General features: G+C 39.6%; 2 protein-coding genes across 2 annotated transcripts in view; one reads left to right on the forward strand and one right to left on the reverse strand.

Annotated features, from left to right (window-relative positions):
* Positions 1-6,241, forward strand: part of IST1 (IST1 factor associated with ESCRT-III) — a 31,776-nt gene extending 25,535 nt beyond the window's left edge. Inside the window, exons 5-11 of the mRNA XM_077756319.1 lie at positions 1,054-1,137; positions 1,641-1,751; positions 2,680-2,892; positions 3,538-3,630; positions 4,969-5,017; positions 5,956-6,093; positions 6,195-6,241. Coding sequence (XP_077612445.1) covers positions 1,054-1,137; positions 1,641-1,751; positions 2,680-2,892; positions 3,538-3,630; positions 4,969-5,017; positions 5,956-6,093; positions 6,195-6,241 — 735 coding nt within the window. The remainder of the gene's footprint in view (positions 1-1,053; positions 1,138-1,640; positions 1,752-2,679; positions 2,893-3,537; positions 3,631-4,968; positions 5,018-5,955; positions 6,094-6,194) is intronic.
* Positions 6,242-7,759: 1,518 nt separating this feature from the next.
* PKD1L3 (polycystin 1 like 3, transient receptor potential channel interacting) overlaps positions 7,760-27,179 on the reverse strand; it is a 62,637-nt gene continuing 43,217 nt past the window's right edge. The window contains 6 exon segments of the mRNA XM_077756320.1: positions 7,760-7,925; positions 10,052-10,180; positions 10,642-10,851; positions 12,030-12,190; positions 13,007-13,204; positions 16,797-16,926. Coding sequence (XP_077612446.1) covers positions 7,781-7,925; positions 10,052-10,180; positions 10,642-10,851; positions 12,030-12,190; positions 13,007-13,204; positions 16,797-16,926 — 973 coding nt within the window. The 3' untranslated portion in view covers positions 7,760-7,780.

A 27,179-nucleotide genomic window follows, 5' to 3' on the forward strand; every position in this document is an offset into this window, starting at 1 on the left:
ACCTAGGCGGGTTTTAAAAAATCTCATAGTGGGAAAGGCCACAAAAGACATAAAGTGACTAACATAATAAAAAAATTTCTGCATAGTATACAGCAACCAAAACCATTATCAAAAGACAAGTGACTAAATTACATCATCAATACGGGGGTCTATATATTCAACAGTGAGTGCCTCCTCACTGAGCTCTCAGGTGTTGGGACCACTCTGATTCAATGCCAGTCATCTCCTGCCTGGACTATTATAGTAACTTCTTGAACCTTCTTCCTATATTTACTTTGGTTTCCTTTGGTTTGTTCACCATTCCATCAGAACAGCTTAGGGTTTTATTGAAAACACAGATCTGATCCTGTCACTGCCTCTTGCTTTAAAGCCCTTTAGTAGCTGTTGTTCTTGTGATAGAAACAAAATTCCTAATATGGCTTATATGGCTCTGCATTTTCTGGTCCCCACATGCCTTTTTTACTTCATTTCCTGTCACACTTTTCCCTTAGGCTCAAAACTGACTTTATTTCAGCTTGAGGATTGGCCTGGTTTTTCCACCAGAGGCCTTTGCACATGCAACAGCATTTTCCTAGAATGTTTTTCCTTCCCTGTGTTAACTCTCAATCATCCTTTATGTTTCCATGAATCACTTTCTTCAGGAAGCCTTACCTGGTTTTTTTGATCAGATCTGATTTTATTGTTACAAGCTATTGACACTGTGGTATACTTTGCCTTTGTGGCACTTGTTACAACTGCATTTGTATCTTTATTTGCGTGATTAATGACTGTTTTCCTCAGATTATAAGGCTCTATAAGAACAACGTCTGTTTTTCCTGATTGTGTTAATAGCATATATCATGTTTGTAATGGAATTTGGCACATACTTACAGCTCAGTGGCTGGCTGGCTGAACAAATATGAATTAATATGTACCCCTTAAGGCTTTACAGACCCTGTTTTTTTTTAATTCTTGCAGTAAAAAGAAGCATGTTTACTATTAATAGGAGGAAGTTTGAAGCAGCTTGTAGGAATGGTTTCCACTTGTATTCACTGTTTTTTTCCCCCTCTGTAGGTTGCTGATCAGCTCTGTGCCAAGTATAGCAAGGAATATGGCAAGTTATGTAGGACCAACCAGATTGGAACTGTGAATGACAGGGTAATGGACATACTCTTTAAATATGATGCAGTAGACAGGGTTGTGGGCATGTTATCCTATTGCTTGCATTGATTCTAGTGGGTCCTGCTATATGGCTGAGTTAATCTAGGGTTGCATATTTCATAGAGTGAGAAGGCTTTCTGGCTGGCAGTGCCATCAGCCCCTTACTGCTTCCCTAAACTTCTGTTTGTGAGGTCCCCCTATCTTTTGTGCCCCTTGTGATTTGTGGATGTAGAATCGAGGAGAGGAGTGGATAAATTCAAATGTGGAAAGCGAGGGTATCATCAGTCTTATCAACATCTGGGTCATGTGTAACCAGAGAACGTGAAAAAGGCACGGATTTTGTAATATGTCTCGTGATTGAAAAAACAAATCATTTAACTGTTCTGGCCTGCTTTTTTCTCAACTTACATATTAAAAAAAAGGAACAAAGTTTAAAAGTGAGACAAGTTAGGCTTAAGGCTAGTTAGCATAGATGTTAACCCTGGGTCTTTTATTTACAGCTAATGCACAAACTGAGTGTGGAAGCCCCACCCAAAATCCTGGTGGAGAGATATCTGATTGAAATTGCCAAGAACTACAATGTGCCCTATGAGCCTGACTCTGTGGTCATGGTAAGTTAGAGTCTTTCAGAGTACAAAGGGAAATGAGTCTCTAGATATTATTTTCTTAAAAAATAACCATATTCTTTGCACTAAAGTTTGTGCATGGAAGTTTAAGCCTTTGTCTCCTTAGTGCCTTTTTGGGTAACAGTAAATATGCCTGCATTTCTCAAAGAGTATTTAAGGATCAGATGAGATGAATGATGAAAGCACTTTGAAAAGGTACAAACCTTGATACAAATACAAAATGGAATTGTTGCTTTTCAATGAATTTCACAGAATTGAAGCAAGAAATGCCCCAAGACCCAGAAAGGATCCTGAAACATTTATTGGGTGCCTGCCCTATACCAGACAGTGCACAGAAAGCTCAGAAATACAGAAATAAAAACAAGGTCACTGTCCTGAAGAGGCTTATAGTGTGAAGAGGGGAAATGTACAAATAATAATCACTCAGTTAAGGTTGGTGGGTGTAGTGCGTGTTTTAGTATGCTGCTCAGACAACCCTCCCCCATCCCAAATAGACACACCTCAGGATAAAAGCATTTATCCTCCCAGCTCTTGAGAATATTGATGACCAGTGCTCATACACAGCTGAGTGCTCCTCCAGCAGTGGCTGTCAGAAGAAAGCTGCTTCATCTCAAGTCTTTCCTTCACGGCAGCCTGTATTTAGTAACTGGGATTTTAGACTCTGCCCCATTTGAAGGCACCTGCTGCAGGCCCATCCCAGCTCCAGAGCTCCCTAAGGAATTGACTGAGCAGACCTTGTGTCTGCACAGCAGCCCAGCTTTTCCATTTGCCCAGCCCTGCTTCCTTTACTGCCCACAAGTAAGGAGACCACTCCAGTAAACTTCCTCCATGCTGATTTGCATCTCAGGGTCGGCTTCTGGGGGACCTGGCCTGCATTGTGGGTTAATGATACGAGTTTCTCTCTTCTTCTCAGGCAGAAGCTCCTCCTGGGGTAGAGACCGATCTTATTGATGTTGGATTCACAGATGATGTGAAGAAAGGGGGTCCTGGAAGAGGAGGAGGAGGAGGGGGTGGTTTTGCAGCACCAGTTGGTGGACCTGACGGAACAGTGCCAGTGCCTATGCCTATGCCTATGCCCATGCCCTCTCCAAGTACTCCTTTTTCCTACCCACTTCCAAAGGGACCAGTAAGTATACATATAAGTGTGGATATAAACTCTAGAAAGTGTAACAGAAGAGGACACATTGATTGTATGAATACACACAAAAGTTGTAGGTTGTTAAGGTTGAACAGTAAGAACATTTGGTATTAGTGATCATATTGTGGAAAAAAATACTGGGATTTGAAGAAAGTTTTTTTGGTTTGTCTGTAGTTAATGCTGTGGAAAATATAGAGAGATGGTATTAGAGAAAATTTTTCTTATAGGTTTACTGGTAAATACCTTTGGGACCTGCTTCAGCCATACTTCAGCTTCATTCATTTTTTTCCAAAAATGAATACTGCTTATTACCTGGTGGAAAAACTTCTTTGTAGACAAAAAGGTGAAGGTCATTACTAGTAATAGGAAAATCTGATTAGAATCTTCCTTTGTAGACATGGAAGCAGTTAATTTAGTAATTTAAAGACTAGCCTTTGGCTAGATCTTTAAAGATCTGGAATTCTTCTGGGAGTTTTTTTTTCTCTTTTAGGGCTCTTGAAAATATGTATATATTCAATATAAATCGAATATTTACACTGATTATATGTAGTTATTTCTCCCTTACCATACGACAAACCTCAGAAATCGCAAATTGGGGCCATGTCTCTGATGTTAACCTTTTTCCTCTTGCAGTCGGATTTCAATGGATTACCAATGGGGACTTACCAGGCTTTTCCCAATATTCATCCACCTCAGATACCAGCAACTCCCCCATCGTATGAATCTGTAAGTGCTTGAGCCTCTTTTGTAAGCAGCAGGAGAGTGACTCCCATGAAGAGAGAGCAAAATAATGGCCACAGGGAAGGCAAAGTTTTGATCAATTCCTAGTACCATCATTGCTCTTGCTTTGGATTCTTGTGTTGCTTTAACGTTACCCTGGAAATTGGGTGGTGGCGGCTGCGGCATTATCATTGGTGGCAATGCTTTGTCTGCAGTTAAGCCAGGAATCAGGAAGGAGCCGAAGGTCTCTTAGAAAGTTCTAGTAGTGCACTTGCCTAGTCTTTTCTTTTTCTTTTTTTTTTTTTTTTTTTTTTTTTTATTGTGTGTGTGTGTGTGTGTGTGTGTNATGATATGAATGGAAGAATTTATGATTGACTTTGTAGAAGAAAGGATTTAAGATGTAAGGAAGCACTGTGTTTAAAAGTCTAGAGATCTAGATGCTGTTTTCTACTGTTACTAGTAAGATCCCTGGCTAGTTTTTTTTTTTTTTTTTTTTTTTTTTTTTTTTTTTTTTACTAAGGCAGAGAATTGTATTGAGTTGGTATAGTCTTGGTGTTAGAATATGATAGTTATGATAGTTAAAATACCAGTTTTATGAATTCAACATTGTGTAAAGGAATAGTGGCCAGATTTTTTTCTTAAATAGAAGTGTCCATTTAATAAATTTCAGCTGATAGCACTAATTTTACATTTTAGTTTTGTAGATAAAACTTGTTATAAATATGATAGTCATGTCTTGAATCATTGGTGGTTGCACAGCTTTGATTCCAAATTAGAGGTCTCCTTTTCTGTCAGCCTTGTTTCTTTAGCTAGTATGTGTCTTTTGAGACCTATTTCCTTCCATCTGATGAATTACAGAGAAAACAAATTGGTATGACATTTGCTGGCAGCTCCTCCTGTTCCTGAATTTCTTTAGTGCTCTTTCCTTTAGTTTTTCCCTTGGGCCTGGGTTTTTCTTAGTTTTGGTCTTGCATGCACTGAAGCATTGTACACAACTGTATCTAGGAATGAGGTAGAAGATCTTCAGTATTTGAGGACTTGGTTCTTGGAGATGAATTCAGTCGGTTAGTGTTTTCTCTCTGCCCAGAAGGTGAAGGTATCAGAGAGAGGTGTGGTGGTGTGGTAAGAATTTCCTTTTTCTCTGCTTGGTGGTTAAGAATTTAATGTTGTGTCTATCTAGTTGGAAGATCAGAAAAGGTGTATAGGGAGTGGAGGGGCAGTTTCTTTGGAGCGGTTCTGTTGCTTCTGCTTAGCTTTTGGAAAACACAAGGGCTTATACCAGTATCAGTACTTTATTGAGTAATGCCATTGCTTTCTCTCCTGGTAATAATATTTGTGTTTCAGGTTGATGACATTAATGCTGATAAGAATGTCTCTTCTGCACAGATTGTTGGTGAGTATGAGTCAGAAACCCTCAGTGCTGAACTTCTTGCTGTTTTCTCATTACTGCTTCCGCCTCAGATAGTTTTCATGTCCATGGCATTTTCCCCACATGCCCTATCCTTTCCCCGAGTGTAGCATGACAAAAATAGAACTCAGGATTTCCCTTGTCCATAAAGAAAATACCTTTCTGGCCCCAGAGAATCTTACAAATTCCTTGTTTCTGAAACAATACTTGAAAAAATACAGAGAAGTATATATTTTGATGAGTTTTGATTTTATATAACAGTGACCTTGGTAAAGGTAAAGAAAGTTTCCATCACCCCAGAAAGTTCCCTTATGTTCCTTCCCAGTCCACTCTCTACCCTGGAGGCAAACACTGTTCTTATTTTCTAACACTATAGCTTAGGTTTGCCTTTTCTAGAACTTAGATATAAATGGAAATGTATAGTAGGTAGAGTGGGGGATAATTTTAACTTGTAATATACAAAATGGAAGACTGGAAATTCAAATTCTATCAAACAATATAGACATTAATATTCCTTATAAAGTTTTTCTTCCCTTAAGCCTTAAAAGAGTGGCTCATTCCAACAGAATTTTAGTGCCACCCCTAGGACTTTGTTGTTATGGGAGCAGACCTTTGTGAAAGGGGACAGTCTGAAAGAATACATTGTGTACCTACTCCCGTGTACCACACTTGGAACTTCCCCTAATCTTTTTTCTTACCGTAGGAAAGTAAAACATAAGATTCAACTGTATTAAGAAAATGTAGATATTAATTGTACTGAAAATTTTTATTTTTCTTTATATTAATCGTTGTTTTAAAACCAGTGGTTTTCTTCTGTATTTTGATTGCCTTATTGTTTCTGCCAAAGGGAATTGTGGGCGTTGAGGATCTGAGCCACTTCTCTGGCATTTTTAACACTGTTCTTCTTACCCTCATTTAATTAGGTCCTGGGCCCAAGCCGGAAGCCCCTGCAAAGCCCCCTTCCAGACCTGTGGACACCTATGACAACTTTGTACTACCAGAGTTGCCATCTGTGCCAGACACACTACCAACTGCATCTGCTGGTGCCAACACCTCAGCNCGTTTTTTGGTGCCCATAAAAAATGTGGCTGTAGTTGTTCACTACTTTCTTAGATGGATAAGACTATTACTGTTGTAACTTAACGTGCTCCTTTTCCCATAGGTAAGGATATCCTTCCCCAGAGGGATGGTTTTGGGATCAGAAGGTAGGACTCTGGCTTATGTGTAGTGTAATGTATATACCTGTTTCAAGCAACTTCAGTGTTTTTGATTGGTTTGTATCTCATAGCTCAGTAGCTGATAATAAAGTTAAAAATTCTGTGCCTTGCTTTCTCCACTGGTTTGGTCAAACAGTGAGGTGCATATTTGGATTTTAGTGGAGAGTATTTTAAGCAGTGACCCATGCTGGGCACAAGCCAGACCTTACTCTTTAGTTCCCTGGGTAATGTGGATGTCTGCAGCATCAAGAAGCCCATTTCAATCTCTGTGTGTGGGGTTTTTTTTTTAATGTTTATTTTTGCAAGACAGAGTGAACAGAGGAGGGGCAGAGCGAGGACACAGAATCCTAAGCAGGCTCTGCACTGTCAGCACAGAGCCCAACATGGGGCTCGAATCCACAAACTGTGAGATCACAATCTGAGCTGAAATCAAGAGTCAAATGCTTAACTGATTGAGCCACCCAGGCGCCCCGCAACTTCTGTATTTAAGCCTAGATAGCATTTGTGAATTTGCTTGGTTACTCCTGTGAGACAGGGATCCCCATTTGCCAGACCTCACGCTTTTATCTTTAAAATAAGCTGTTGTCAGGGCGCCTGGGTGGCTCAGTTGGTTAAGTGTCTGACTTCAGCTCAGGTCATGATCTCATGGTTTGTGAGTTCAAACTTCCATTGGGCTCTGTGCTGACAGCTTGGAGCCTGCTTCTGATTCTGTTACCCTCTCAAAAATAAACATTAAAAAAAAAACTGCTGTGAGCTCATTTCTGATTCATTTATACTTCCCACAGCCATGCTGAAACATTGATGATGAGTATTTTTTTACTTGCTGTTTGGCAGCAGAGCTGGATTATTCTGTAGCACACTTAACAGTTTAACCCTTTCCTGACAGTGATCCACAAGCAGAAGAACTTGTAGCCAGGGGAGATTTTGATTCCTCAGTGATTTACAAAATTAACAGTGTATTATAAACATCGATAATTTTCTAAACTGTGCCATGCAAAGGTAAGTTATAATATGCTAATTAGTAATAAGCCAGGCTAGGAAGTAACACGATTAAGATAATTTACCTTTTAAAACTTCAGTGTTAATGCCCATTGGCTCATGTGTTCTGGCGCCGCTGGATTCCTAGCAAACTGTCTGCAGTACCATATATATCAATGCACCTTCTCACAGTCTGTTCAAAGACAAAAGGAGAAAAGTGAGGAAATTACAACTGATGCTGATGTTGGAGGGAAAAAGTACCAAAAGATTCCAAAAATATAGTATAAGTAGTAATACTGTTTCCTTTTATGATTTACTGTCAGGCATTGGAGTGTTTCTGCTAAACAGTTGAGGACCAGCTATTTATAGGACAGTGGATATGGAACATAATGTAATCTTGATAAACTGGGTTTCCTATAAAAATGGTTGGCAGGGCTGTGGACACTAATAAAGGGAATATGGCGATACTGTGTATTATGTCCATCTATAATCTTAAGAGCAGCAACAATTGAGCTTTTCCAGTGATACAAGAATCATGACGTTTATATTTCAGTTACTGAGCCAGAGAGTTACCTACCTTAAGGGACTTTGTTTCTTAACCAAAGGCCATGAGGATGACAGAAACAAAAAGGTGAATGATCACAAGTACCATCAAGAGGACACTGGTGAGGTTCAGAAAACCCAGGACTGGCAACAACCTGGAAAGAGACAATAAAATTTTGAGTTTAGAGACTGTCCGTTTAATTTCTACTTTAAAAATATGTGTTCTATGCTTATGTTTGGGAAATAGTCACATAAAATATTTGCTGGAAACTCGGGGGAGAAATAAAACTATTAAAAAGGAAAATGCTTTTGAGTGGACAGAAGAGCAAGAATGACAGACTGTGGGTATAAAAATAAATGACTTCACTGCTTTCACAGGTAAACAGGTGAGTCACAATTGCACTCTTAATTCAAAATCCATTTGAGTTTTAGCAGTTCTGGAAAGTATAAACATGGAGGCTTGAAAGAGTAGCAAAAACATATTGAAAAAATACATCAGAAATCATAAAAACGGTCTCTGCTATTCTAAGACCTCTAAACACAGAAGCATTCCAATAAAATTTGCCAAGTTAACCATAAAAACTGGCTTTTTAGTTTGTTTTGTTTTGTTTTGTTTTGTTTTTATTTAGAGAGAGAATCTCAAGCACGGCTCCACGCTGCCAGCGCGGAGCCCAGTGCAGGGCTCAAACTCACGAACCATGAGATGACCTGAGCCAAAATCAAGAGTTGGATGCTTAACTGAATCAGCCATTTGGGTGCCCCTAGGTTGGTTGGTTGGTTGTTTTTTTTTTAAAGTGTTATCTTTAAAAGTAAATGCTGAGTTTTTCCAGTCTTTTCAGCATAAAGAAATCTCTCAAATACAGGGTTACTAGAGTGGTTTCCATAACAATATTTAATGTGTTCATTTTAACAGGTGATGCACTTTTTCCCTTGAAATACTGACTTATTCACTGTTGCCACTAGGGTACTGTTAAAAAACAAAACAGCCCAGGGGCGCCTGGGTGGCTTAGTCGGTTAAGCGTCCGACTTTCGCTTAGGTCATGATCTCGCGGTTCNCAAAACAGCCCAACAACTTAGAGGATGAATGTTTATAATAAATACCACTGTGATGGAAATCTGTATGACCAAATACTTCCTAGTAACAATACATCATCCACTTAAAAGTGCTTAATTATAGCTATTCTATCTAGGTCAACAGGTAACTTGGGACAATCTGAGACTGTGCTATAAGACTTTTCCCAATAAATGTACTCCATTTTCCCTTCATGTTGTATGATTATGATTAAAGCAGAAAAAGGGTTCAAAAAGGACGTGTTAGCAAAAGCTTATTGTGATTGTTACTTCCTTAAGAGCTTTAGTATATAGTGTTCCAAGAGTGAAGGCTTCATTCACCAATTTTTTTTTTTTAAATTTTTTTTTTAATGTTTTATTTATTTCTAGGAGAGAGAGAGAGAGAGAGAGACAGCGCGAGCAGGGGAGGGTCAGAGAGAGAGGGAGTGAGACTGAAACAGGCTCCAGGCTCCGAGCTGGCAGTCAGCACAGGGCCCGACGCGGGGCTCGAACCCACGAATCGCGAGATCATGACCTAAGCGAAAGTCGGACGCTTAACCGACTAAGCCACCCAGGCGCCCCACAATTTGTTTTTTTCTATCCTAATCAAATCTATATACAGTACAGCCCCAAATCCTCATCTAGGTTTCCTTCTTTCCTCTATCCTTTTTTTAAATTTTAAGTAGTCTCCACACCCAATGTGGGGCTTGAACTCCTGGCCCTGAGATCAAGAGTCCTATGCCTTACTGACTAAGCCAGCCAGGCGTCTGCCCCTACTTTATTTTTCATACTTTTAAGAGACTTGTCTCTCTCTTAGGGGGAGAATAATAAGCTGTCTGAAATGAACATTTATTAACTATAAACAAATATTGCAGTTCTTTTTGGAATTCTACCTTTCTACTTTTCTTAAAAGTGTACTTTTGTATGCATCCAAAGAGCCATTGAGACAGAAGCAGCAAATAATGTTAATCTGGGTAGGTTATGAGAGCATAAATTGAGGCCCAGTGTCCTAGCAATACGTCTAAGAATATAAGAAGTGAGGAAAGTAGGCCTAGGTGCTTAAGAAGGACACATTTCTGAAAGTAACAGCCACTCAAATTGTATCCATAGATAGCACCATAAAATGGAAAGGCAAAGGATCTAGACTCCCTTTTCCAGTGTGCAGTGGTACAGAAAGGGCTGCTTTTGTAAGCATTTCTCCCCTGACATATAATAAACCAAACAATCCTGCAGGAAAACCAGGATGGGGGTTTTCACTTCCTTGTGATGAGAGATTCCCATCAGGAGACCAACAGCAGTTACTGCTGAGCTGAAAAAAGTTTGGTAGTCTGAGATGCTCCACCCAAACAGCAGGTTAAACTGGAAAGGACAAAGACCAGTCAGGAGAGGGTAGACAGTAATGAAGCTGATTTCAGTTCTTTCCCTCCTGAGGTGCTTGATGAGGCCAACACAGAACCAAAGGGAATGGAAATCAAAGAAATGCCTTAATGGCCGTTCATATCACTGCCTAAAAGAATCACCCCCAAACACACACAGAAAACCCTATTTTCTTTGTAATTACATAGTATTTTCATATCAATTTGTCCTTTGCATCAACCCCTGAGCTGAATTTTAGGAGATGAGACAAATGTCTGCATTTAAGTCTCATTACTAGTTAAGTATGGAACTACAAGTAAAAAGCAGGTTTCTTCAGTTTTCTCCAAAACTCCTTGCTAACTGGAGCTGATGGTTTCCCATATAGTGCTTTTTCAGGGAGGCAATGTGAGTCCAAGGCCAGCACAACATTTAGGAAAAGACAGACACTGGGAACGAGGGCTTAAAGCAATAGCATAGCCTGTCAGCAGAATCAGGATGACCAGCAAGAAACCCGCTACCCCGTCCCACGCATTGCTGAGTGTTCTACCGCTAACCTGTAGCCTGGGATTATGATGCAGCAGGCTCCACAGCTGAACCGTTGCCAGTAGAACCAGGAAGCCCGTGAAGTGAACGACTGCTGAGTTTACTTTTATTGCCTCATTGAAGCTGATGAACCTGTACCCAGGAAGGCTGATAGTCACTCAGCTAAAGTGTATGCCATCCACTTCTCCAGCTGAAGTACAGCAGCTCGGCAAGTCCTATTAGAGCAAACCTTTCCAGTGTGGCCTCTCGTACTTGTGGAGTGAGAGCATTGGCAAAAGGCCATGTATTTGGTTGGGAGATCTTTAGAAGCCCTGATGTACAACCCCTAGGAGATTACTCCAAATTCATCCTGCAAATCAAGGCCAGCCTCATCTACTGCTCTGGTTTGAGTTAAATCTCTCCTCAAAAGGAGGGAGTTAGTTAGCCTAAGGAGATGTGCCCTTATGCTCTGTTTTCTGCAGCATAATTAATCTAATAGGTTTAATAGTACTGAAAGTAGAAAGATGATTGATAAACTGATGTAAGGATGTTATGTGAGAAACACATTCACAATCTTGTGTTGCAACTTGGAAAGACCCCCATAGAAAGAGCAAGTTGGTGCTTGATGACAACTGTTCTAGTGTCTTAAGACCTTGGCAGTGCCATATAGCAAGATGGACCTCAGCTGTTAACACCATTTAAACTGCACAGACCCACTGCCTGCATAAAGACCCTCTGTAAGGCTGAGCTGGGACATTGCTTCATTACACAGATCAGCAGTCCAGACTACTGACCACTAAAAAAGTCAAGTATCACATGGCAATACTTGGTCTAGGAAATAGATGCTCTTCCCCATGGGAAAGACCAGAGAAGGTGCCCAAAGGGGCACCAGAATGTCTCTTAAATACTGGATAAACATCCCATCAGAAAACAACCCTCTTTGGATTTAAAAAAATGCACTGTATTGCGGTTTTGTTTAAAGCATGATCGTTTGACATGCCTTAGGCTTTATTCTTTGGTCAGGGTGCAAAATATGACTACTTCTAGATCCTTGCTGTGTGAAATTTGAATGTATTATCCTTGACAAACACATACCTGAGTATTAGGAAGGCAGAGGAGCTTTTCAATATGGTTAGCAGTTTAAATGGTCTCTTGTTAACTGTTTTCTCAGCTGTGGACATTAGTTGGTGTTCTATGTTTAACTCTGGTACACAAACAGGTCTGCTGTAGAGCACTGGGAGAGGAAGGGAGTTTGAAAGAATACTTGTGTGTAATCAGGAAACTTTGGACATTGACTAGGAATAGCCTTTGCTCCTCAATCTCCTTCTTACCTGTTACGGTCATGGTGGTATCGTGCCATGTTTTTCTTGTGCAGAGAAGTAAGCTTCATGTCAAGACCCAGGATGACAAAGCTAATGAGGATTATGCTTGTGTTCAGGATGTATCTTTTCCTAGTGAAGAACCACCACCTCAACGGTTGCAGCTGATGATTCTAAACACAGACACCACAGTCACTACTGCTTGCCTTAAAGATTGGCCAGGTCTCTCCCTAATGAAGTATTTTAACATATAGTTAAATATAGTGGCAAAACACTAAGCTGGGCACTTGTCAAGTCTAACTTGAACACATTGGGTTATGGTCTTGGTCTGTTCTGAAGTCACTCAGAGCCACTGCTTAAAGAAAAGTTAGCCTTGGGGCGCCTAGGTGGCTTAATCGGTTAAGCGTCCGACTTTCGCTTAGGTCATAATCTCGCGGTTCGTGGGTTCCAGCCCCGCGTCAGACTCTGTGCTGACTGCCAGCTCAGAGCCTGGAGCCTGTTTCAGTCTGTGACTCCCTCTCTCTCTGACCCTCCCCTGCTCACGCTGTCTCTCTCTCCTAGAAATAAACATTTAAAAAAAAAAAAAAAAGCCTTCTCCACTATAACTTTCATTGGATACATTCATTACTTCATTCTTGTTGCTTAAATTTTAAAAAGTTTCCAAATTAGTTTTCAAGCTGGAAAATAAGACAGATTCTCTCTTTTGGTGCAATTACCTATACTTTTGAATACTTGCTCTGTTCATATTTTCAATTCTTACTATTACCTTATATAGGGATAATGCAACTGTGTAAAAATATTCTTTCTAGAGATTAATCCCTTAACTCTTGAAAACTGGAAGAGCTACTTGGTGGAAAGCCAGTCAGCCTTTAACTGAACTCAAGCTCTGGAAAGGACCAAAGCCCTAGCCCTAATTCTAGTAATAGCTAATTCCCCTCATAACATCTGGAAACTTTGAAAATTTCTTCCATCTGACACTTTCAATTCACTTGTGCAAAGGCATAGTAACAGAGTAGGAGATAATAGAGGACTTGTGCGATGACAGACCAGGCAAAGTCCTTCTTGGATGCCTGAAGGGAACTTACAGTGTCCAGCCTCAGAGAGGTGAAGCATGCTCCTGAGAACAACAAAGAATACCTAGAGTCAAGAGTCTTTAAAGCTTGTGCCCTCTTCCTTTCAAACTCTGTCTTTGAAATCAGTGCAACTGTTCCTGAATTATCTACTTCAAATGTTCCTGAATCTCTACACTTTACTTGGTATTTCCTCTAGAGCTGTCATTAGATATTAGCTGAGATCATGCATGTAGAACTACTGGATAAATGTGCTGGCTACACTAGTCAGTAGAGGGAACGGGTATATTGGTGACGCAACCACGAGGGCAGTGGTGCAGAGATACAGTGACTAGTTGTATTCTTGCAGTATGTTTGGAAGAGAACTGATGACTGGTGTAAAGTGTGGGGAGAATGGAATTTAAAGCTATTTAAAATATATTTTCAGAAATTAGTATGATGAAAGTGCTTTGAGCCATTTCAAATTTACTAAATGTGAAGCACAAATATCTCACAATACTATTAGTATCCTGTGAATACTCAGATGTTTCTATGATAGACTAAAAAGCTTCAGATTCCACCTAGAAAGACCTTTGTGTATAAAATCATGACAGGTCTTGTGACTATAAACTTTCATAAAGCCCCAAAATATTAAAATTAAGATGTGTCCCTTATAGTAGAAAGTAGATTTAAAAATAAAAGGAATTCCCACTTCACAGAGTTAGCTCTTAAGACTGGGACTTTCCCTAGCATCAGCCATCAGACAACAAAAGGAAATCAAAGGCATCAGAATTGGCAAAGAGGAAGTCAAACTTTCACTCTTCGTAGATGACATGATACTCTACATAGAAAACCTGACAGACTCCACCAGAAGCCTACTAGAACTGATCCAAGAATTCAGCTAAGTTGCAGGGTACAGAATCAACGTACAATAATCGGTTGCATTTTTATACACCAACAATGAAGCAACAGAAAGAGAAANGCCTTTTTATAATCACTATTTTATGGTAGTTACTACTAATGAAAAATCCTATGAAGACCTACAGGAAGCCTTCATGCTTCATCTAGAAATAAATATAGAAGTCTAAGTATAAAATTCCTGATTAGATGTAACACCTGGTGGTAAATGGAAGGATACTAGGGGGCAAATTCTGGGGAAGAGAAGGACAAAAAAGGAAGTTTGATTAGGACAGACTTTCTGTCAAAGGTAGGGGACCTGAATATACTAGTTTTCCTATAATCCCTAATTAAGAAAAAAAAAAAAAGCCACTACAATAATAGTGGAGGGATAAAGAACAACCCAAAGAAAAAGAGGAGGGTAGAGAGCAATAAACTGCTGGAAGCTGGACAATGAGAATGACACTGACAGCAGATTCAATCAAGCTGAAACCTAAGTTTAGAAGTATAGAAAACCCAGAAGCAAGCCTAGAAAGGAAAATTACAGGCATCAGGTATTTCTGAAGGTCTTATCATGTGGAACTGAAAACAGAAGAATTGATTGCAGATCTGAACATAAGCAATTAGATCCCAGATTTCCTCCCTCTTCAATCACAATGAGGTATCTGCTACCCATCCTGCCTTCCAACACCCTAAAACTAAAGGTTTATTTCCTACTGATGTTGAACTAGAGAATCTGAAGTCAGGGGTGCCAGGTATGGTCTACTAGGAAAGAAGAGAAGGTTTTTATACTGCATGGTGAGATGCTTCCCAGGCCCCTTTCTCCACAGGTTCTGAGAGGTCCAACAAACCTATATCCTCAAGGCTGGAGTTTGGAGCATCTCTCTATGTGAAAACTGTCCCACAGACCTAGATAACAGTTGACAGGCTCTTTCCATGCGCAAAGAGCTTCTAAATAGCATTTAATTGCTTTTCACTGCCTCCCTCAATATGAAAAACTGGTCCATATTTGAACCTCTAACACTGAAAACTGGAGATCAAAACAAAACAACAACAAAAAAATAAAAGCTTGGCAGCTCTTTCTGCGTAAGGCTCCTGTCTCTGTGCTTTAATAACATCACTAAAGAAATAAATAAAGCATGGAGGCATCAGAGAAAGTGAAGCAGTAGGGGAGGGGAAAAAAACAACCCTGTAACATCCTCGGAGTTGAGTGGATACTGCATCCGTAAAAGAATAGGATACTATGAAAAAAAAATACAACAGCAAACACAGTTCTTGAAAATTAAAATATTATAAAGACGAATACTTCAACTTCCAAACCATTTCCAAACCTTTTACTGAACTGACCTCCCAGAAACTAGAAGAAAAAGGTGGAAAAGCAAAAACAAAATCAAACGATGAGCCTGGTCATTCCAATGTCAAAATGCCAGGAATACCAGAAAAACAGAACAGAGAAAAATAGAGAAGAAGTTAATAGAAATCTGTAAGAAAATTTCTCAGAGCTTAAGGACACATTTCCAGATTAAAAGACACCATGAAGAGAGAGAAAATTCTAAAAACTTTTGAGAGGTGGGGGCATCAGACATCATTATACATCTTAACAACAACCTGAGAAGCTAGAAAGCAATGGAGCTTATTTTTCAAAATTCTGTTTCCAGAATTATAAGCAATAAAATGTGGCAGAATAACATTTTGGGATGTGGAAGGCTTCAAAAAATTAACTTCCTTTGCACCCTTGCAGTCATTTCCTAGAGGTTGTGCTCCAGCAAAATGATAAAGTACACCTGGAGAGGAAAAATGGAGTCCAGGAAAAAGGCGATCCAGCAAAGGAATCCTTAGAGGTCAAGAGAATCCTTAGGGAGATTCCAGGATGAGTGCTGTACAGCAGGCCTAGAAAATAACCAATCCGGGGGCGCCTGGGTGGCTCAGTCAGTTAAGCGTCCGACTTCGGCTCAGGTCATGATCACACGGTTTGTGGGTTCAAGCCCTGTGCTGAAAGCTAGCTCAGAGTCTGGAGCCTGCTTCAGATTCTGTATCTCCCTCTCTCTCTGTCCCTCCCCTGCTTACAGAGTCTCTCTCTCTCTCTCTCAGAAATAAATAAAAAACATTAACATTTTTTTAATTTTAAGAAAAATTAAAAAAAAAAAATAACCAATCTGTATTGTACCAAAAGGATAGAGGGCCCTAGAGAGGTCCTTTTAACTTTTGAAAGATAAAATGACAGGTTATTACTTGACACTTTTTGAACAGAATGAGATTTTTACTTTTGGAGGAATTTCGAGATGACTCAATGATAGATCCATGAAAAACCAAATGAAAAAAAAAAGGTGGTAATTATAAATTCTAAGGAAAAAGTAGAAGAAAAGAAATTTAATTGTAATACATGGCTCATCTTTGAAAAATCATTTATATAATCACAATTTATGGTTTAATATTTATTTTCATTATTACTATACTGGGATAAGGAAAGAGAAAACGTGTGTGTGTGTGTGTGTGTGTGTGTGTGTGTGTGTGAGATATGCACTGGATATAAGAAAGTTAAATGTTCATTATTACAGGAAGAAAGAAATAGGTAATACCTAAAACTAAAAATTCATGAAAAAGGTTATCATATTAATTTTTAAATTTCAAAGAACTGGTTTAAAAAGCTGGAAGGAGCTTTCTCTTGGGGACGGGAAGTCAGGTGGGGAGGAAGAAAGGACTGCTAGTTTTGCCTTGAACTATTTGACTTTTAATAACTTTGTTTAAAATAATGTCTTTTAATGGTATAAAGAAACAGCCTTCTGTGATGTGCAGGTCAGAGAGAGAGGGGAGTAGAGACTTTCATACCCACGTTGTTGGACTCCAAAATCAGGGTCAGTGCACACAACCAGTCCACAGTGGCACTGAAGACCACAAATTCCACAGAGAGGCTTTTAGTGCAACGGTCAAGCCAGTGGCTCTGTTCAAGATGCTGCAGAACTCTGGGAAGATGGAGAAGCACACGGCCAGCTACTTTCTCCATTCAACCCTGCCAAGGAGAAAAATGCCCTGGCATCTCCAATATCACCTTCCTTCCTACCAGTAGTATGCAAAAAGCTACATTTCCGAATCTACTTTACCTATAAAATACTGTTACTAATGTTCAAACTTTCACTAGTGTTAGTTGCCGCTAATATAAACTTGGAAAGCTATAAAGATGAAGGTTTTCATAATAGCATTCACACCAAGGTTAAATGTTCAAGAAAACATATTTGGCATTTAACATCTAAGGTAGAATTAATTTTATGCCAACTACTTATTACTCTACTACTTCTACTTCTAAATGTTAAATGCTACTCTTTACTAACAGCTATTCAGGTTTGTGAGGGATGGAAATGTCGTCATTTGGTTGGCATTGCTGTTTTGTTTAATTTCAGACACAGAGAGAAAGAGCGTGAGCAGGGGAGAGAGAATCTTAAGCAGGGAGTGTGGAGCCTGACACAGGGCTTGATCCCATGACACTGGATTCATGACCTGAGCTGAAATCAAGAATTGGATGCTCGACTGACTGAACTGCTCAGGCAGCCCAGCATCATTCTTTCTTGAGTAAATTCTTACTGTAAATTTAAATGAAGAGACAATTTAAGTTTTTATATATGATAGCAAAGATTCTTATCACATGCATGTATTAAACCATTCTACAGATTTCTGTCAATTTAACTTTGAATCTTGGATTGATTATGGTTCATAAAGGGCAACGTTGTCTCTTAAAATTGAAGATTATAGTTTGCCTAGAGACACCTGGATTGAAATTGGTAGGTGTTTTTTCAGATGAGGGGGGGGAAAAAAAAAAAGTTTTGGCAAATTGCCAAAACAAAACATACCTACAGTTTGAGGTTGAACAAGGAATTTTTAAACTAAAAGATATATTTCCTTAATGTCTAAAAAGTATCTACAAGTGTTAGAGACAGCAGAGTAGCATTTGGTGGCTGTAGAAATTACTCAAATAGGTCCTTAATTCCTAATTGCCCTAAGAACGGACAAAAGCACACATCCTGGTTCTCTCTCCAGGGCTCAGGCTTGCTCACCTGACTGTAGTACTGGAGCTTCTTACAAGTCCCACAACATACCCTCCTCCTGAGTAACTGGCAAATTCCCCTTGGATAGGGTAGCCACCCAGTATCTCTTGATCCTGGTAATGCCAAATGTGACTTTGTGATGTTCGTATCCGGGGAGCCCCAGTTTACTCCGTTATTCTCTGTATCCTCCTGATCTTGCTGAGATGGCTTCACTTGTTCATGGGGAGACACTCCAGCTGGAAGAAGTATGGCACCAGCAACATGAATCTGACAAAGCAGAACATTGCCCAAAAGAAAGGAGTTTACATCAGTAATAAATCCTAATGAGAGTACTAGAAACCACTTTTTAAAACACTTCATTAAGTTAGTAACAGAAAATGCACATTTTCACTACTATTTTAAACAACAGGGGGCGCCTGGGTGGCTCAGTCGGTTAAGTGTCCGACTTCGGCTCAGGTCATGCTCTCACGGTTCGTGGGTTCAAGCCCCGCATCGGGCTCTGTGCCGACAGCTAGCTCAGAGCCTGGAGGCTCTTTCAGATTCTGTGTCTCCCTCTCTCTCTGACCCTCCCCTGCTCACGCTCTCTCTCTCTCTCTCTCTCTCAAACTCTCTCTCAAAAATAGATAAAACATTTTAAAATATGGAAACCTTAAAAAAACAACAACAGAATTTGGAATATCTAGCTAGTGCAACCAGACAAGAAGACGAAATACAAGCTCTAAAAATAAGGAAGTGAAATGATCACAATGTGCAAGTGATACATAGATGATCTAGATAAACCATGGGAATCATCTAAAAGCCATCAGTAAGATGGAGAAACAGGAGGCCCTCTGCTTGTGTCTCCTCTTAGCAACAATAATTCGGCAGCCATTCACAGAAAAAAGTGTGTTTGTGGGAGCCTTGGGATCCAAAGGTAAAGAACTGTGAAACCCCAGTGGAGTACAAGATGGACAAAAGGCCATTCTGAGAAGGCAGGTCCACGCCCAGGTGGCTGACTCACAAATTGTGGTCCCGACGACACACCCAGAAATAGCTCTGTCCTCCATGCACTTGGCTACAGCACCTTTCCATCTTGGTCCTGCCACCAGCACCATACACCGAGAGACTCAGGAGTCATTCCTGCCTTTGTCTTGGATAATAGGTCTGCAGACCTCAGCCCTGACTGTGGACCATGACACAGCCTGTGACCCAGTGCTAGTCCCTCTCAGCCACAGTTCAAAAGTTCCTGGAGACAAGCTCACCAAATTCATTGAAATGGCCCTCATCTGGACTCCAGCCCATTTTGGCTGCAGTACATGAGCAGTCGTGCCAGTCCAGAGACTTGCTGGGGGACACATCTGTTAGCCTACCAACCTTGTCTGAGTTTGGATCCTGAAACTTCCTTCTAACTTGGCTCCAGGCCATCCCAGTCATGGTCAAGGAGCAGCCCTGCCCATGGAGGGATTGGGTAGGGGACACACTCATCCATCCCTCCAGAACCAAGTCTGTAGACATCGGTCCTGGCTGTGGATCCTGAAGAGCCCTGAGAGGTAGTTCCAATCCTTCTCAATCACAGTCCAGGGTCCATCCCACTTGCCTAGGGACCCAGCAGGAGCCCTCCCAGAAATCTGGTGGGAGCGACATTCATTTTTGCACCTGGTAATAGGCTTGCTGTATGCCAACTCCAAAGCAGACCCTTGTCCCAGTGCTAGCCCTAAAGTTGTGGAGTCAGTCCTGTCCACCCAGAAACCAGACAGAACCCACACCCACCTAATCCCTTGGTAACAGGCCCACAAATTGTGAACCCCACTGCAGATATAACAATAGCCAAAAGACATGGCTCCATCCCAGCTCAACTTAGATTCTGGAGGTAATTTCATCAGCCTGGGGAAATGACAGATGAACGTCTTTGCTTGCCAAAACCAGTCTGTAAAGACTGGAAACTGTGTTTGCTCCTTCAAATGCATAAATACCAATGCAAAACTATATGTATCACAAAGAATAACCCCAAAGAAATGGAGATCTATGAACTGCCTCGCAAAGAATTCAAAATAATCATCTTAAAGAAACTCAGTGGAATACATGAGAAAACAAATAAATGAAATTAGGAAAACAGTGCATGAACAAGATGGTAATTTTAAGTTAGTTTATTTTGAGAGAAAGAGAGAGCACATGTGCAAGCAGGGAGGGGAGATTCAGAGAGGGAGGGAGAAAGAGAATCCCAAGCAAGCTCTGTGCTCTCAGTGCAGAGCCTGACACAGGGCTTGAAGTAATGAACCATGAAATCATGACCTGAGCAGAAATCAAGAGTTGGATGCTTAACTGACTGAGCCTCTGAGGTACCCCAAAAATGGAAATTTTAATAAAGAAACAGAAACCACAAAAAAGAGGGGTGCCTGGTGGCTCAGTCGGTTAGGTGTCTGACTTCAGCTCAGGTCATGATCTCACAGTTCATAGGTTCAAGCCTCACACTGAGCTCTGTGCTGACAGCTCGGAGCCTGGAGCCCACTTCGAATTCTGTGACTCCCTCTCTCTCTGTCCCTCCCCCGCTCATTCTCTATCTCTCTCTGTCTCTCAATGATAAATAAACGTTAAAAAATTTTTTTAAAAAGAACAAATTCTGGAACTGAATAATACAGTAATAGAAATGAAAAATTCAATACAAAGCTTCAACAGCAGACTTGATCATGCAGAAGAAAGAATCAGTAAATTTGAAGACAGGTCATTTGAAATTAGCCAGTTCAAGGAACAAAAAGAAAAATGATTAACAAAGAGTGAAGAAAGCCTATGTGAATTCTGGACATTGTCAAAAGAACAAATACACATATTATGGGAAGCCCAGAAAGAGGCAGAAAAATAGATGAAAACTATCCAAATTTGGGTAAAGATCTATAAACATGTAAGTACCAGAAGCTCAAAGGACCCCAAGTCAGATCAACCCAAAGAAGATTATCCTGAGACACATTATAATCAAACTGTTAAAAGTAAAAGCTTGAGAATTCTGAAAATAGCAAGAGAAAAAATAACTTCACGCACAAAGAACCGTTCCCTCNGAAACGTTGCAGGCCAGAGAGAGCAGAGTGATATAGTCAAAGTACTGAAAGAAAAAAAAAACCCTGCAACCAAAACCACTAAATCTAACAAAACTGTCCTTTGGAAGTGAGGGAGTGATAAAACCATTCCCAGACTCGCAAGATTAGGGTAGCTCATTACCACCAGATCGGTCTTACAGGAAATGCTAGAGGGAATTCTTCAAGTTGAAAGGAAAGGATGCTATATAACAAAAGGAAAGTATACAACTCACTGGTAAAAGTAAATACATAGTCCAATTCAGAATATGGCAATAATATAATGGTGTGTAAATCACTTTTATCCCTAGTATAAAAGTTAGAAGACAACAGTATTAAAAATAACTACCACTGCAATAATTTGTTAATGGATGACAATATAAAAGGAAGTAAAGTGTGACATCAATTGTATAAAGTGCAGGGAAAGGAGAAGAAAAAGTGTAGAGGTGTTTGTGTGTGTGTGCGTTTTAATGTGCAGGCAGCACAATCTTGTTTATTTTTATTTTTTAAAGTAATCTCTACACCCAATATGGGGCTTGAACTCATAACCCTGAGATCAAGAGTAGCATGCACTACTGACTGAGCCTGCCAGGCACCCCCAAAGGATACAGTATTTGTATGTGTTGAACATAAGTTGTTATCAGCTTAAAACAGACTGTTATAATTATAGGATGTTTTATGTAAACCTTATGATAACTGTATAGCAAAATCTATAGTAGATAACAAAAAAGATGAAGGGAAGGGAATTAAAGCACACCACTACAAAAAATAAGTAACAAAGGAAGATAGCAACAGAGGAAAAAAGGAACAAAGGAACTGCAAAATAATTGGAAAACAATAAAATGGCCACAGTAATTTCTTATCAATAATTACTTTAAACATTGAGATTAAATTCTTCAATGAAAAGACAGAATGACTGAATGCTAAGAATACAAGATCCAAGGGGCGCCTGGGTGGCTTAGTCGGTTAAGTGTCCAACTTTCGCTTAGGTCATGATCTCGCAGTTCGTGGGTTCAAGCCCCGCGTCAGGCTCTGTGCTGACTGCCAGCTCAGAGCCTGGAGCCTGTTTCGGATTCTGTGTCTCCCTCTCTCTCTGACCCTCCCCTGCTCACGCTGTCTCTCTCTCTCTCTCTCTCCTAGAAATAAATAAAAAACATTAAAAAAAAAAAAGAATACAAGATCCAATAATATACTGCCTATAAGAGACCCACTTTAGTTTTAGGTACACACACAGGTTGAAAATGAAGGCATGAAAAAAAGATACTCAATGCAAATGGTAACCAAAAGAGAACAGAAGTAGCTCTAACTTATAACAGATAAAACAGAATTTCAGTTAAACTCAGGCACAACAGACAAGGGAGGTCACTTGTGATAAAATGATAAAGGGCTCATTTCAAACAGTGAACAAAACAATTATAAATAGGTACGCACCCAAGGAAGAAATAGACAGCAATACAATAATAGTAGAGGACTTCAACAACCCACTTTCAACAATGGGTAGATCATCTAGACAGAAAATCATTAAGGCAACAGCAGACTGGTTACCACTATGGACCAAATGGACCAACAGATATATACAGAACACTCCATTCAACCAGAATACTTGTTCTTCTCAAGTGCGCATGGAATATTCTCCAGTATACACCCTATACTGGGCCACAAAGCAAGCCTTAACAAATTTAAAGATTGAAAACAAAAATATCAAGTATCTTTTCTGACCACAACAGTACAAAACTAGAAATCAATAACAGGAGGCAAACTGGAAAATTCACAAATATACAGAAATTAAACAATACAGTTCAGAACAAATGAGTTAAATTAGTAATTGAAGGAAAATTAAAAAGTACGTTGAGAAAGACAAAAATGGAAGCATAAATGTTATGCCAAACTTATGGGATGCAGCAAAAGCAGTTCTAAAGTGGAAAGTTTATAGTAATAAATACCTACTTTATGAAAAAAGAAAGATCTCAAACAAGCTAACTTTAGTCTTCAAAGAACTAGTAAAAGAACAAAAAGAAAAAAAGAGGATTCAAATAAATAAAATGATTAATGAAAGAGAAGACATTAACATTGATATCACAGAAAAACAAAGGATTATAAGAGACACCATGAACAACTATATGCCAACAAACTGGACAACTTGGAAGAAATGGATAAATTCCTAGAAACACATAACTTACCAACACTCAATAATGATGAAACAAAATCTGAACAGACTAATAACAAGGAGATTGAAGCATAAATAAAAAACCGCCCAACACAGACAAGCCTAGGACCAGATAGCGTGATGGGTGAATTCTACCAAACATTTATTTTAAAAAAATTGTTTTTTAACATTTATTTTTGAGAGAGAGAGAGAGACAGAGCACAAGCTGGGGAGGGGCAGAGAGACAGGGAGACACAGAACCTGAAACAGGCCCCAGGCACTGAGCTGTCAGCACAGAGCCTGATGCGGGGCTCGAACCCACAGACCATGAGATCATGATCTGAGCCAAAGTCAGATGCTTAACTGACTGAACCACCCAGGCGCCCCGAATTCTACCAAACATTTAAAGAATTAACATCAATCTTTTTCAAATTCTTCCAAAAAATTAAAGAAGGAGGGAACAGTTCAAATTCATTTTAGGAGGCCAACACTGTCCTCATACCAAAGCCTACAGGAAAAGAAAATCAAAGGCCAATATCCTTGATGAACACAATGCAAAACAAAAAACAAAAAACAAAAAAAAAACCCCAAAATGCTAGCACATGAAGTTCAAAAATATATTTTTTTTCCCAAAAATATGTTTAAAAAAAACCACACTGCAGGGCACCTGGGTGGCTCAGTCAGTTAAGTGTCTGATTCTTAATCTCCACTAAGGTCTTGATCTCAGGGTTTTGAATTCAAGCCCCACATTGGGTGCCATGCTGGGTGTAAAGTCTATTTACAAAAAAAAAAAAAAAAAAANTTTCCCAAAAATATGTTTAAAAAAAACCACACTGCAGGGCACCTGGGTGGCTCAGTCAGTTAAGTGTCTGATTCTTAATCTCCACTAAGGTCTTGATCTCAGGGTTTTGAATTCAAGCCCCACATTGGGTGCCATGCTGGGTGTAAAGTCTATTTACAAAAAAAAAAAAAAAAAATCATACACTCCAACCAAACTGGATTTATCCCTGGGATGCAAGGACGATTCAGCATAAACAATTAATATGGCATACCATATTAGCAGAATGAAGGATTAAAATCATGTGATGAACTCAATAGATGCAGAAAGACCATCTGACAAAATTCAACATCCTTTTGTGATAAAAATGGTCAACAAATTAAGCATAGAAGGAATGTACGTCGACATAATAAAGACCATATATGTTAAACCCAAAGCTAACATGATAATTGTGAAAAGCTTAAAAGCTTTTCCTTTAAGATCAAGAGTAAGACAGGGGTACCTACTCTTGCCACTTCTATTCAACAAACTACTGGAAGTTCTAGCCAAAGAAATTAAGTAAGAAAAAAGAAATAAAAGGAATCCAAATAGGAGAGGAGGAACTAAATTGTCTGTTTAAAAATAATATGATCTTGGGGCGCCTGGGTGGCTCAGTCGGTTAAGCGTCTGACCCGCTCAGGTCATGATCTCGCGGTTCGTGGGTTCAAGCCCCGCGTCGGGCTCTGTGCTGACAGCTCAGAGCCTGGAACCTGCTTCTGATTCTGTGTCTCCCTCTCTCTCTGACCCTCCCCTGCTCATGCTCTGTTTCTCTCTGTCTCAATAATAAATAAACATTTAAAAACATTAAAAATAAAATAAAATAAAAATAATATGATCTTATACATAGAAAATCCTATAGATCCCACCAAAACCAAAACAAATACACACCTGTAAAACCTATAAATGAGTTTGGTAAAGTTACAGGATGTAAAATCAATACACAAAAATTTGCTCCATTTTGTGACACAATGAACTACCTGAAAAAGAAATCAAGAAAACAATCTCTTGATGCTACAAGAGTATCAGACATAATGAAGTATTTTGGAATAGATTTAACTGAGAAAGTGAAAGATGCAAAGTATAAGACAGTGATGAAAGAAATGAAAAAGACACAAATAAAATGGAAAGATATCCCATGTTTATGGATTGGAAATGTCCTTACCACCCAAAGTGATCTACAAATTCAATGCAATCGCCATCAAAATTTCAATGGCATTTTTCACAAAAACAGAAAAAATAATCCTAAAATTTACATGGAATCACCAAATATGCCAAATAGCCGAAGGAATCTTGACAAAGAAAACAAAGGCTGGATGCATCGCATTTCCTAATGTCAAACTATAGTGAAAAGTTACAGCAATCAAAATCATATGGTATTGGCACAAAAACAGACTAATGGAACTGAACAGAAAGCCCAGAATCAACTCATGCATATACAGCCAACAAATCTATGGCAAGTGTGCCAAGTAATCACAATAGGGAAAAGATGGTCTCTTCAACAAATGGTGCTGGAAAAACTGGATATCTATATTCAAAAGAATGAAACCGGACCCTTTTCTTAGGCCACATACAACAATCCATTCCAAAAAGATTACCAACTTAACTATAAGTCTTGAAACCGTAAACTCCTGTAAGAAACAGGGGCAAAGCCCCTTGACAGAGATCGTGGCAATTCTTTGCATAGGACATCAAAAGCAAAAACAAAACAAAAAACCAAAACCAAACAAAACCAAGCAGGAAAACAAACTAAAAAGTTCCTGCAGAGTGAAGGAAACCACCAAAAGGTATACTGTGAAATGGGAAGAAATATTTGCAAATTATGTATCTAGTAAGGGGTCAGTAACCAAAATACACGAGGAACTCACACAACTGAATACCAAACAAACTTAAATAACTGATTAAAAACTGGGCAGGGGCACCTGGCTAGCTCAGTAGGTTAAGCAGCCAGTTAAGCGTCTGACTTTGGCTCAGGTCATGATCTTGTCGTTTTTGAGTTCAAACCCCACATGGGTCTCTCTGCTGTCAGTGTGGAGCCTGCTTCAGATCCTCTGTCCCCCTCACTATCTGCTCCTCCACCTCTTGTGCTTTTTCTCCTCGAGAAATAAACATTAAAAAAATAATAAATGGGCAAAGGACTTGAATACACATTTTTAAGAAGAAGAAAAGTGGCTAACAGTACATGTAAAAAATCACTAATCAAAACCACAATGAGATATCACCTCACACTTGTTAAGATGGGCTTTTTTTTTTTTTTTTTTTTTAAATAGACTCCATGCCCAGTGTGGAGCCCAACTCAGGGTGTCAACTCATGACCCTGAGCTCAAGACCTGAGCTGAGATCAACAGTTGGATGCTTAACCAATTGAGCCACCAAGGGACCTCATGATGGCCTTTTATCTAGAAGATGAGATAATGAGTGTTGGTGAAGGTGTGAAGAAGGGAACCTTGTGCACAGCTACTGGGACTGGAAATTGGTGCCATCATTAGGAAAACAGCATGGGGTTCCTTAAAAAATTAAAAATAGAACTACCGTATGATCCAGCAACCCCACTACTGGGTATATATTGAAAGGAAAAGAAATTAATATCTTGGAGAGGTATCTGCACTATGTTCATTGCAGCATTACTCATAATAGCCGAGATATGGAAACAACCTAGGTGTATGTCAGTAGATTGCTGTATAAAGAAAATGTGATGCGCGGGCGCGCGCGCACACACACACGCGTACACACACACACACAGAAAATCTTACTCTTTGCTACCATATGGATGAATCTGGAGGACATTATGCCATGCAAAATAAGCCACAGAGAAAAAGATAAATACTGTATTATTTCACTTACATGTGGAACCTAAAAAATTCAAACTCATAGACTAGAGAGTAAAGTGAAGGTTAGCAGGTGCTGGGGAGAGGGTAGGGAAAACGCAGAGATATTGACCAAAGTGTACAAACTTCCAGTTTTAAAGTGAACAATTTCGGAGATCTAATGTAGCATAATCGTTTTGGTTAATGGTACCATATTGTATACTTGAAAGTTGCTAAGAGAATACATCTTATATGTTCTTAGCATACCAAAACCAAAACAGGGGCACCTGGCTGGCTCAGTTGAAGCATGTGACTCTTGATCTTGGCGTTGTGGGTTTGAGCTCCATGTTGAATGTAGAGAT

The sequence above is a fragment of the Crocuta crocuta genome, unplaced genomic scaffold, assembly GCF_008692635.1.
Source record: "Crocuta crocuta isolate KB4526 unplaced genomic scaffold, BGI_CrCroc_1.0 scaffold388, whole genome shotgun sequence".
Taxonomy (NCBI): Eukaryota; Metazoa; Chordata; class Mammalia; order Carnivora; family Hyaenidae; genus Crocuta; species Crocuta crocuta.